The sequence below is a fragment of the Drosophila simulans genome, chromosome 3L, assembly GCF_016746395.2.
Source record: "Drosophila simulans strain w501 chromosome 3L, Prin_Dsim_3.1, whole genome shotgun sequence".
NCBI lineage: Eukaryota > Metazoa > Arthropoda > Insecta > Diptera > Drosophilidae > Drosophila > Drosophila simulans.
The window spans coordinates 2761201-2772506 of record NC_052522.2 but is presented as its reverse complement, the minus strand read 5'-3'; the positions used below and the strand labels follow the sequence as shown (position 1 = coordinate 2772506).

Genomic DNA, 11306 nt, shown 5'->3' with positions numbered 1-11306 from the left:
CACCCCCGAATAGTGGGTTCCGAGTTAGGCCACAAAATAAACTCGCCGGCTTAATGCAAAAGTATCTGACCTGACATTATCGATTGACCTGCCCAGAGCAGCGGAAAACTATTTTTGCATCCCTTCGCCAGGAGAGGAAAATGTAGAAAAATAAAACTAATAAACGACGAGAAGCAACGACAGCGACGCTTTTATGAACATAAATTTTGAAAGCCTTTAATGGCGAGCGGGCACAACGACAACAACAAATGGCAACCGCAGCTGTTGCTACGAATTTTTGCAACATTTTCCTCTGTTTTCGGAATCGGCTGCACAAATAAATTGCGCATAAATCGTGGGCAACATAAATTTTACATGCTGCCCGGCGTTTGCGGACTGAAAACAAGTTGAAATTATGTGAGCGAGGCGGGCATAATTTATGCGATCGGATGGGGAGGCAATTAAAATATTTGTGCCAACTAACAAATTTCCTTAATTAAAAAATATCTTGAGCTATGCAATATCGAGTGGGAAAATGTAGGCAACAAAGTGTCAGACTTCACCTCTGCCAAAATGAACTTAAGTTACTACGTATGATTAAGAGCTGACTAAGCCAGTTGTTTATAATGCTAAGCCAGCTTATCAAAAGTTTAGAACTAACTTTCGTTTCTCCTTCGTTTTTTTCAGCAGTCACGCGCCCGCAAAAACTCCACCAAAGCAAACAAACTGAATGCAGCCGCTGCATCAGCAACATCGCCTCGTCTAAGTCCAGTGCCTGCAGCAACACTGTTGCCGCAGCAATCGCCAAATACCACATCAGCAACAGGCAACCTGCAGCAGCAGCAACAGCAGCAGCAGCAGTACCAGCAGCACCAGCAACTTTTGTCGCAGCAGCAACTACTGTCGCAGCAGCAACAGCAGTACCAGCAGCCGCAGCAGCAACAGCAGCACTTCCAGCAGCAGCAGCAGCACTTGCAGCAGCAGCAGCACGCACAGCAGCAACATTTGCCACAGCAGCAACATCAGATAACCGCACAAATCCAAACCATGAAGGATCAACCGCAACAGCCCATGGTGAGTCAATCGGTTTCGATTTCCTATGCAATGCCATTGACCTTTTCGTGTTTCGAAAACCCCCCTCCCTTCACCGTTGGTCTGGCAGCTTTGATTTCCATTTCGTTTTCCATTTCAAGGCAGCCAAATACGAAATGCAAAATACAAAATAGAAAACACAACAAGCCCATAAATCCGCATGGCCACATTGCGTATACGTCACGTGGCCCGGGCCCAATCAATTGCAGCTGTGCAAACTCATACACGCCACAGCCAGACATCGTGTATATATATACGTATATATAGTAGATATAGTTCCCCATTCATTCATAAAGATTTTGTCGATTTTTATCAATGATTGCTAAATGCTTTTGAAAACAAAACCACACACACGTGAGCCAGGTGCAGATAAATTTCAGACGCAGGAAGCCAGCTGCCTGGCAACTCAACTTGAATACACTGGGGCAAAAAAAAGTATAGACTTCATCACAGCTACTTAAATAGAAGTGTAAATATTTCTAAAATAGGATGCGCACAATAAGTAGTAACTTTTGTGGGAACTTGACTTATGTAAAGTGCAGAGTATCTTCAAAGCATACCAATTACTTTTTTTTTATGTGCAATCCGAATTGTGTGTGCTTTAATTTTTACATTTTATTTGAATTTTATTGTGGCCGCCTGCCACTGCTCCCCACTTTCACTTTCATAACTTTTCTGCGCGCTCGTAAAAATGCAAATGAAAACGGGTTGAGTTTTTGGGTCTGGCCGGCAGTCTGGCTTTGTTTTTCTGGCTTATTTCTCGTTTTATTTCCTTTCATGGCGCTTCCTGTTTATTCAGGGAGCAAAAATGTAGCATAATTTGAGGCGTGTTAATTAACAGTGGTGTTTTGTGTACGCCGCGGAAGTTGTAACTCAGGCAAAAAGGAAATTTCTGTTTTGGGGCCTGGAGCTTGCCACCAATTAGACTGCGCCTAATTAGGGCACACAAAATATGATTTATGACTGGCCAATCCAGGCTAGCTTTGGCTACATAATTCATGTCAGTTTTCAACTGTTTTTATGGCCAAAATGCTTATTTATGAATGGTGTTGCAAAGGAGTCGTGGAGGTAATGGCATTGAGTTGCGTTGGGCTTAGTCTAGACCTGGAATTAATGGGGATATGGGTAGAAAAAATGACCAGGAAGCGGATAATACTTCGCTTTTTTAACAACTTTACTCAAAATGGAAAGGAAACCGAGGAAATTCCCATTCAATTTGCTTTAACTTGAAGTGCACATGATTGAAAGATTATTAATGTTGGTTTCATCTTTGTTTCCAGGCACCCATGGCCTTCTATCCCACATGGCAGGCGGATCCATCGCAGGGCTGGCAGAACCAGTTCATACAGCAGATACCACAGAACACACCGGCCATAACGTCCTTGAACTCCCTGGACTTCCAGACGCAGTCGTATGCGTATCCCTCGAACGGCTACGTGCAGTCGGGATTGGGATTCGATCCCAACTACGGTAGGTCGCCATATGCGGCGCCAGTGCAGCGCTACGACTTCCAGAGCCAGCAGCTGTCCACGGCTCCGTCGGCCATCAACCAGGTGGGTCTGCAGAGTGTGGCGGGATTCGCGCCCAGCTACGCAGGGCAGGTGTCCGCCGCACCAGTGCCGCCGTCGCAGCAGCAACAACAGCAGCAGCAGCAACAGCAGCAGCAGCATCTGGGAGCGGACCTGAACAAGACGATGTCGGGAAACGACACGCCTGGATATCCGCGGGTGAGCAGCGTGCCGCCGCGCTCACTCAACTGTAACGGGTATTCAGGCGATTACAGCGGTTCCCCAGCCACCAACAGCAACAGCAACAACAACAGCAGCAGCAACACCAGCAACACGAACAACAGCAACCCCAGCAACAACAACGCCACCACAGTGGTCAGCGGAGGCACCACCACGCCAGCCCCACCTCCTACAGTGGTGGCCCAACCCGCCTCCTCGCCCATGCAGCCACCCAACCAGGCGGTGCCCCAGTCGCCCACGCGCAGCAACATGCTGCAGCAGCAGCAGCAACACCAGTCGCCCACGGGCAACGGGCTGCAGCCCTACGTGGCACCGCAGCAGCAGCAACAACAGCAGCAGCAACACCTCTCCTCGCCACCGATGCAGGACTGGAACTGGCAGCAGCAACAGCAGCAGCAGTCTTTGGGCGGCGAGGGCTATGCCCAGGGTGAGAGACTTCATCTGAACACACGCATCAAGTCGATGATCATGCGCAAGAGCGACCCCAAGGATCCGCCGCCGGACCTGCAGCAGCAGCCGCAGCAGGTGCAGCAGCAGTCGGCGGTGCAGCAGCAACAGCAGACCGGTCATTTTTTATCGTATAGCCACCATCTCCGGCCCGAAGCGGCGCTGAGCGCCAACGGACCGAGCAGTGCCACGCCCACCCACCCACTGCCCAACCTGCAGCAGCAGCAGCAGCAAGTGCAGCAAGTGCAGCAGGTGCAACAACAGCAGCAGCAACAGCAGGCGGTTGGTGGGCCAGTGGCTGCCGAGCCGATCGGAGGTGGTGGCGATCATATCTGGAAGCCGCACCACGCCAACTCGTTTAAGAAGCCCAGCGTGGTTAGCGGCTATCCGGCAGCAGGACAGGATGCACAGTTGCAGCTGCAGTTGCAGCAACACCAGCCAGGACAGCACACGACGATCAACCACTCGGTCGATCCGCCAGTGGTGCCACCACAACAACATCCTCCAGTAGCCGCTGCCCAGCCCAAGAAGTCGAGAAGTCGCAGCAAAGCCAGTCGTGCAGCGGCGGCGGCAGCAGCAGCAGCGGAGGCAGCGGCGGAGATCGATCGGGATCGAAACTCCACGGATCCAGGAGGTGGTGGCCTGAAACCGCTCAGTGCTCACTATCCCCCGCATCCACATGCCGCTGGAGGACCGCCACCGGGCCAGGACTATCATTCGCAGTACATCAAGACCGAGCCCGGCTTACTTGGTCCTCCGCAGCCAAATAAAATGGAGGGCTACGAGCGGAACTACCAGAACTTCATCCAGTATGCGGACTTCTGCCAAAACGATGGCCAAGGACAGCCCGTGCAGCAGCACCATGGTCATGGGCAGCAGGACTACGCCGGCTATCATCACAACTCCGCCTATTATGGCGCCGGAGCCAGTAGTTTTCAGCAGAACTTCCAGCAGAACTTTGTCCCGGGATACCAGCACTCCACCTACGGCGGCAGAGGGAAGCCGCCTGCCAACCAACCGCACCAGATCCACGGACATGGTCAGAGTTTGATGGAACTGGATCGTAAACCGGATACCAACAGCATCATACCACTGCCCACGAACTACGAGAAGGATATACCCGCCTATCCCATTCCACCGCATCGCTATGCCCTGGGACACGGAGCTCCTCCGCACTTGAGTCACCACGGAATGCTGGAACCCAAGATCGAGGACATGGGAATGCTGGGACACGGTGGAGGCTATGCCTATCTGGGGAGTGAGGGAAAACCACTGAACAATGGGTTCTCCTGTTGCCGACAGGGTGGCACTCGTCCACCCACCGCGGAGCACTTAAAGGACGGAACCTGCCTGGGATTGGGTATACAACCCAAGGAGGAACTCATCGACGAGGACGAACTGATAGACACCCATGGCAATGGGCTCAAACCCATTGGTGGTGTGGGCAAAGCCAAGGGAAAACAGAAGCCCGATGAGATCCCTGAGATTGTGGTGAAGCACGAGAAAATCAACCCCATGTTTGACACCACGGATCGTCTGGAGAAGGGCAACAAGACAGAGATTCCCGAGTGCGAGTGCTTCCAGTCCGACAAGAATCCTCCGGAGCCGGGTACTTACTACACACATCTAGGTGAGTTTGGCCTTAATCTATTTACATCAGAACCTTAAACTAATTGCAATCCATCTTGGTTTAGGCACGGCTTCGTCCCTAATGGATTTGCGAAGAGAATTCGAGGAGCGTTGCAACCTGACGGGTCGTCAGTTGAGAATCGAGAAGATCGTCTACACGGGCAAGGAGGGCAAGACTTCACAGGGATGCCCGGTGGCCAAATGGGTCATCCGGCGGGCTGATCTCGAAGAGAAGATTCTGGTGGTGGTCAAGAAACGACCGGGTCACAGGTGGGTTTCCTACATCATTGAATACTTCTTTAAGATTGATAATTTTCTATATTTATTATCCAGATGCATAGCTGCATATATTGTAGTGTGTATGGTGGCCTGGGACGGAATGCCTCGCCTGGAGGCGGACAACGCCTACAAGAATCTTATCCCAAAGCTGAACAAGTACGGCCTGCCCACCACGCGAAGATGTGCCACCAATGAGAATCGCACCTGTGCCTGCCAAGGTTTGTACCTCATATTCAGTCCATGGAAATTCGTATAAATATAAACTTTTGTTTCTCCAGGACTCGATCCGGAATCGTCGGGCGCCTCGTACTCCTTCGGCTGCTCCTGGTCGATGTACTACAATGGCTGCAAGTACGCCCGCTCCAAGACGGTGCGGAAGTTCCGGCTGTCCGTGAAGAGCGAGGAGGCGGCCATCGAGGACCACATGAACCTGATTGCCACCCTGTTGGCGCCGGTGTTCAAGCAGGTCTGTCCGCGATCCTACGACAACCAGACGAAGTACGAGCACGAGGCCAGCGACTGCCGGCTGGGTCTGGAGCCCGGAAAGCCCTTCTCAGGGGTCACCGCCTGCCTGGACTTCTGCGCCCACTCCCACAGGGATCTGCACAACATGCAGGATGGCTGCACGGTGCACGTAGCGCTGCTGAAGCCCGGCAACCGGGACACCCGCCTCCCAGACGACGAGCAGTTCCACGTCCTGCCGCTCTACACGATGGACGGCACGGATGAGTTCGAGAGCGTCGAGGGTCAGAGGGACAAGCACCGCACCGGGGCGGTGCAAATGCTGGACAAGTGAGTGTACCGTTGAGTTTTGAGCAGCCGCTCCCGGGCACTCGGAAAGGAAGTCGATTGAAAACATACCTCGTTCTCGCTCGATTTTTGTTCTGAGTGTACTTATTCAAGTGCCTTGCTAATACCTCCAATTTTTGCATCTCAATCATATAGATTTCCCTGCGAGGTACGCGTGCGATCAACACCTTTGATACCGTGCAGAAGGCATGGCAAGAAGCGAAAGGACGGCGACGAAGCGGCGCCACCTGACGGTGATCAGGATGCGGTGGGGGATGCCAACAGCCAGAGCAGCTCCAGCAACGGTGCCCAGTCCCAAGCCCAAGCCAACAACCAGCAGAGCAGTCCGCCAGCCCTGGGAACCGCGCACATCAAAAAGGAGAACGGCACTGGTGTGAACGCCAATGGAGCGAGTGGCAAGTCGAAGGGCAAGGGAAAGTCCAACCAGTCCAATAACTCGAGTGCTTCCACGCCGGGATCTGCGCCTCCGTCGACTCCCTCGCCGCGGTGCCAGACTCCAGTAACTAACAATCCCAGTCCGGCGGGAAGTGCTTTTAGTACCCCACCCGTCCACGGATCCAATGCCAATCCCCAAAACAATGGTGGCCAAGCCACGGGCAATCAACCCGGACAGCTCATGAGCTCCAACTCCAGCCTGATGAACATGGCCACCATGATCGACACCTTCACGGATGCCCAGCTGCAGTCCAACCAGATCTCAAGTACTGTCCTAGACTCGCCGTACTCCTATGACTACCAGACGGCTTCCTACATAGACTCCCGGAACTACTACGGGCAGTGGCCAACGCCCCATGCTCCGATGGGCATGCAGGCGCAGGTGGGTGGATTAGGAGGAGGAGGTCCAGGAGGAACGGTGACAGGCGTGCCACCTCTGACACCCACTACTCCTACGGCTCAACCACAATTGGGAGTTCCGCCGGCGACTTCCATTCCCGGAGGAACGACCACCGGAGCACCAACAGGAGCTCTTCCGGCCACAGCTCCGCCTACGGCTACCCCAACACAGCTGGAAACGAGCAATGGCTATGGACCTGGCAACTACCAAACCCTCGTCAGTAATCCCGCCTCGAATCTAACCAATCCCGGAGGAGTAACCACGGAGGTGCAGCAACAACATCAGCAGGCCCAACAGCAACAGTCCGCGCTGACAGGAGGAGTGGGGCCCGGTGGCCTGCCCGTTGTGGGTGGGGCACCTGGTGACCTCAAGAGCCGACTGGTCAGCGAGGAGAATCCCGACTCCACTACCCTGGTCAACCACCATCACCATCATCACAATCTCACGGAGAGTAAACTAACCGCCTTGACGGCCATGCAACCGATGACGAACCTCGCACCGCTGACCACCTCGCACCATCCGCAGGAGGGATTCGTGAAGCCAAAGCCACCGCCCAGCGACTATACGGCCCAGTACACGGCTCAGTATCCGAACAACTACCAGATGTACCCGCCTCCACCACCACCGCCGCATTCGGCGTACTCCGCCTATGATGCCTATCAGAACATGAACTACAACTACGGGTATCATCAGGCGTACTCGCCGTACGGAATGTATCCACAGCAGACGCCTCCACCCACGCCTCCTCCGCCATCGCCCAACTGGAACATGTATGGTCACCATCAGACGGGGTCCGTGAACTCAGGTTATGGCAGTGCAAATCCTGCTGCAGGAGCGGGTTCCTTGATAGCCAGCCATGGGTCAGTAGCTCCCGCGGGCGTGGGCCTCCAGAAAGCGATGGTTCCAGTGCCAGGACCACTGCATCATCAACAGCAACAGGTGCTACAGCAGCAGCAGCAACAGCAGCAACAGCAGCAGCAACAACAACAGCAACAGCAGCAGCAGCAACAACAGCAGCAACAGGAAGCTCCGCAAACGATATTACCCGACCTGAGCAATGGCCAAACCAACTCCGATACAGTAGCAACGCCCACGCCGACTGGAGATTCCTCCAGCAATGATGCGGGTCCTGGCAACCCGGGAGCTGGAAACCAAGCGCCCGCAAGTGGAGCAGGTGCAGCAACAACGGCACCTCCCGTCGCCTCGCCAGGAAGCACCAATTCCAGCAAAATCGAGCCCATTGGCGAGGTGGCTGAGATCAATGAGAACATCGAGGCCTTCCAGGATCCGCAAATGGGCGGCGTGGCCATAGCCCTGAATCACGGCAGTGTCCTGATAGAGTGTGCCAAGCACGAGATGCACGCCACGACGGCGGTGCGCCGGCCAGATCGCCATCACCCCACGCGGATGACCCTGATCTTCTACCAGCACAGGAACCTCAATCGATGTCGCCATGGCATCGACGAGTGGGAGGAGAAGATGCGGGTGAAGAAGATCAACACGGACCTAGACAACAAAGCCAAAGAAGAGCGCGAGCGACTGATAAAGAAGGCGGCGGGCGAGGACATGGACGACCTCGACGAGGATGCACTGATGCAGGACGAGCCCGTGCCCATTAAAAAGGAATCCTCCGCCAATGGCCAACAGCTAAAGAACGGAGCCAGCGGCAGTAAAAAGAAGAAGAGCAGCGATTCCAAAAAGTCCCAGGCCAACGAGCAGTCAAAAAACGAGAAGGTTGCCCTCCACGCACCAACACTGACGACCACGTCGTGGACGACCCTGTTCCCCACGCATCCGTGCGTGGTTTCGGGGAAATACCCGGAGGGCAATAGCAGTCCGACCTCGTCCACGAACAACGCGCCCAACGGTGGTGGCTGCCCCGCCCAGCAGCAGCAGCATCTGCCTCCTCCGCCTGGCAGTGGGCTCATCCACCCACCGCCGGGCACGCCCACTGGCACCGCAGCACCGCCGCCGCTGCCCACTCCGCATCAGCAGCTGCCGCAGCAGCAGCAGACCTGAATCTCTTCAGGCTGAGAGGCTACTACTGGTAACCAGCGCCGGAGTCCGCTGCATAGGCCTAATCTTAAGAATCCACACAAATCGATCCTGTTCCGGGTTTAAATTACGATCGAACCTGGCGGCTCTGAGAGTAATAAATTGAACACATTTTAGATATATTTGAATTGAATTCGAAAAGAAGAGTTTCTTGAACTTCGATTTAAAGCACTTTCAATTAAAGAGTTTTCAACGCAAAGTTATTCCAAAAAGCTAGATTGAAACCAAAAACTTTGACAAATACATAAGAGCACTAAATTTTTACTCGATTTACTTCAGAAATAATGAGGAAAGTAATTGAAATTTTTTTCGAAAACCGCCAAACTAAATCGAAATGAAACTGAAGAACAGGATTGTATGACTGAAAATTCACTCAAAGCAAAGAAAAACGGAGACAGAAGATTTAATTATTTTTGTAAATGCGTTTGATTTAGTGTGCCATAGGAGGAGAATTAGAAGAGTCCCCGGAAAAAGAGTTGCAGTTGAAAGAGTACAGTTGACGCTGCCGGGCCAGAGTTGTCACCATTCCACAAGAAAATACCCAGATACATCACACTTCACTCAGCAAAAATCACACAAAAATAACAAGTTTCTAAACTGAAAGAGCAGTTAGTTTAAAATCAACTATTAACTTTAGTTTCTTAAGAGCCAGCAACAAAACGATTTCTGTTAAATGAGTTATTTTTAAAGACAAGCAGGAAGCAAACTACAGAACTACAGAACAAGAACAAAACGAATACTACTAAAACAAAAACTAAATAAAGAAATTTTTGCTTAGAAACAAAAAGTCAGACTAAGAGTTAGTGGGAGTTGAAAAAAGATCATTGCCAAAAGTACAAATAAACCATTTTTTAACAAGCAACTAGAAAAACGTAAAGAATTTCGCAAGACAACAAAAGAAAATAGTTGGTAACAGAGAAAAACAGTTTTTACAAAAGAACTACACTACACTACAAGAGTTTTAAATTTAGTTAAATACCCATTTTCCAACAATTTGACTATCCTTTGGGATTGGCTCGAACTTGAGTGGCAGTGCCAATCGAATTTAAATTGTACGAACGAAACAGATGGCGAATTTCTGTCAAGAAAAATTATGTTTACACTGAAAGAAATTCCCCATATGCTCAGCTGAATTATCATTCGATACCAGACAACAAGCAGGAAGTTTAAAATGGTGCGAGCAGGACAACTAGAACTACAGCTAGAGAAGAATTGAATATTTTTGAGCTCGGAAGAAGGAGACAAACAGAGCGGCACACGCCTGCTGAGAAAGAGTTAGACCGATAAACGCGTAAGGCAGCAAGACATTTTTAAACTTTAATCATAATTTAAACTAAGTTTAAGCAACACACAACACACACACATGCAAAACACGAAAGTTAAATATATTTATTTATGCGCAAATCGACGGCAAATAAGGGGTTTAATTCTAGTTATTATTATTTCTGCAAGATTTAGTTTGAAAAACCCAAAAAGACTCGAAACCAATCAAGTATTAAGCACTAAACAACCAACAACTAATACTAAACTTATTTGCCTAACCATTTGTAATTGTTGTATAAAACTCAATGAATAATTTGCATCCATCCAAAAGGTAACATACAATTAAAGATTAGAATGCAAATGTGGCAGCGCAACTGAATTTCAAATCAAATTAGTCTACATATACATATAAATATATTTTGCACAAAATAAAACAGAAGAGCGGAAAGGAAAGGATAAGCAAAACGGTTATTGATAATACGATCCTTGATGATCCTGGACGAACGGACATATAGATCGTATGTAAACTGTACGTAATGTAATTTAAATGTAAGGCAGCGAAGAAGACTTTTGAGCAACAAGAAAAAACATGTTTTGATAAATATTTAAATGTTTATATAATATATTAATATAACTTATGATAATTGATAATTGATTAACTGATTACGCAAGCCAACAACAACTATTATAGTTTGTAAATGCTTTTTTATCATTTTCAAATAAAAGCAAATCCTTTGCCATCATTAAGTTACACACCCCAAAACGACTTTTGAGTTTCGCGGGGCGCTCGGCGTACACCTTTTACATAAACTATACGTATATTGGCATATGATAAAGCAGAAACAAAACCAATTAACACTCAACACTGAGCAGCATAAGTAATAAGCGGAAATAAGAAATCAGAAATTAGAACTCAGAAATCAGAAATCAGAAAAGAGCTCGAAGATATCGCACCTGACTTAGCGACAGTCGGGTGCAGAATCAGATAGAGATACGATATAGCGAGATACATACATATTGTAAAACGATACACAACCCGAGAACGTATATACAGATTGTGAAGCACGAAGCGGATGGATGAAAAACGTAAATTATATTTATTTAAAGTACGCGCATGGAAAGCAAACAGATATTAATATTAAATAAAACGAAAACAAAGTTAAGATCGC

At 49.9% G+C, this 11306-nt stretch overlaps 1 protein-coding gene across 6 annotated transcripts in view; it reads left to right on the top strand.

Annotated features, from left to right (window-relative positions):
* The window catches only part of LOC6736532 (DNA N6-methyl adenine demethylase), a 92820-nt gene extending 81520 nt beyond the window's left edge, over positions 1–11300 (top strand). For 4 of the 6 annotated variants that reach the window (XM_044922826.1, XM_039293179.2, XM_039293177.2 and 1 more), the window contains 6 exons: positions 667–1053; positions 2352–4896; positions 4961–5165; positions 5229–5392; positions 5453–5966; positions 6120–11300. In XM_044922826.1, the coding sequence (XP_044778761.1) occupies positions 667–1053; positions 2352–4896; positions 4961–5165; positions 5229–5392; positions 5453–5966; positions 6120–8838 (6534 nt within the window). In that variant the 3' untranslated portion in view covers positions 8839–11300. The remainder of the gene's footprint in view (positions 1–666; positions 1054–2351; positions 4897–4960; positions 5166–5228; positions 5393–5452; positions 5967–6119) is intronic. The other 2 variants (XM_044922825.1, XM_039293176.2) reach the window with 1 other exon arrangement.
* Positions 11301–11306: the final 6 nt, after the last annotated feature.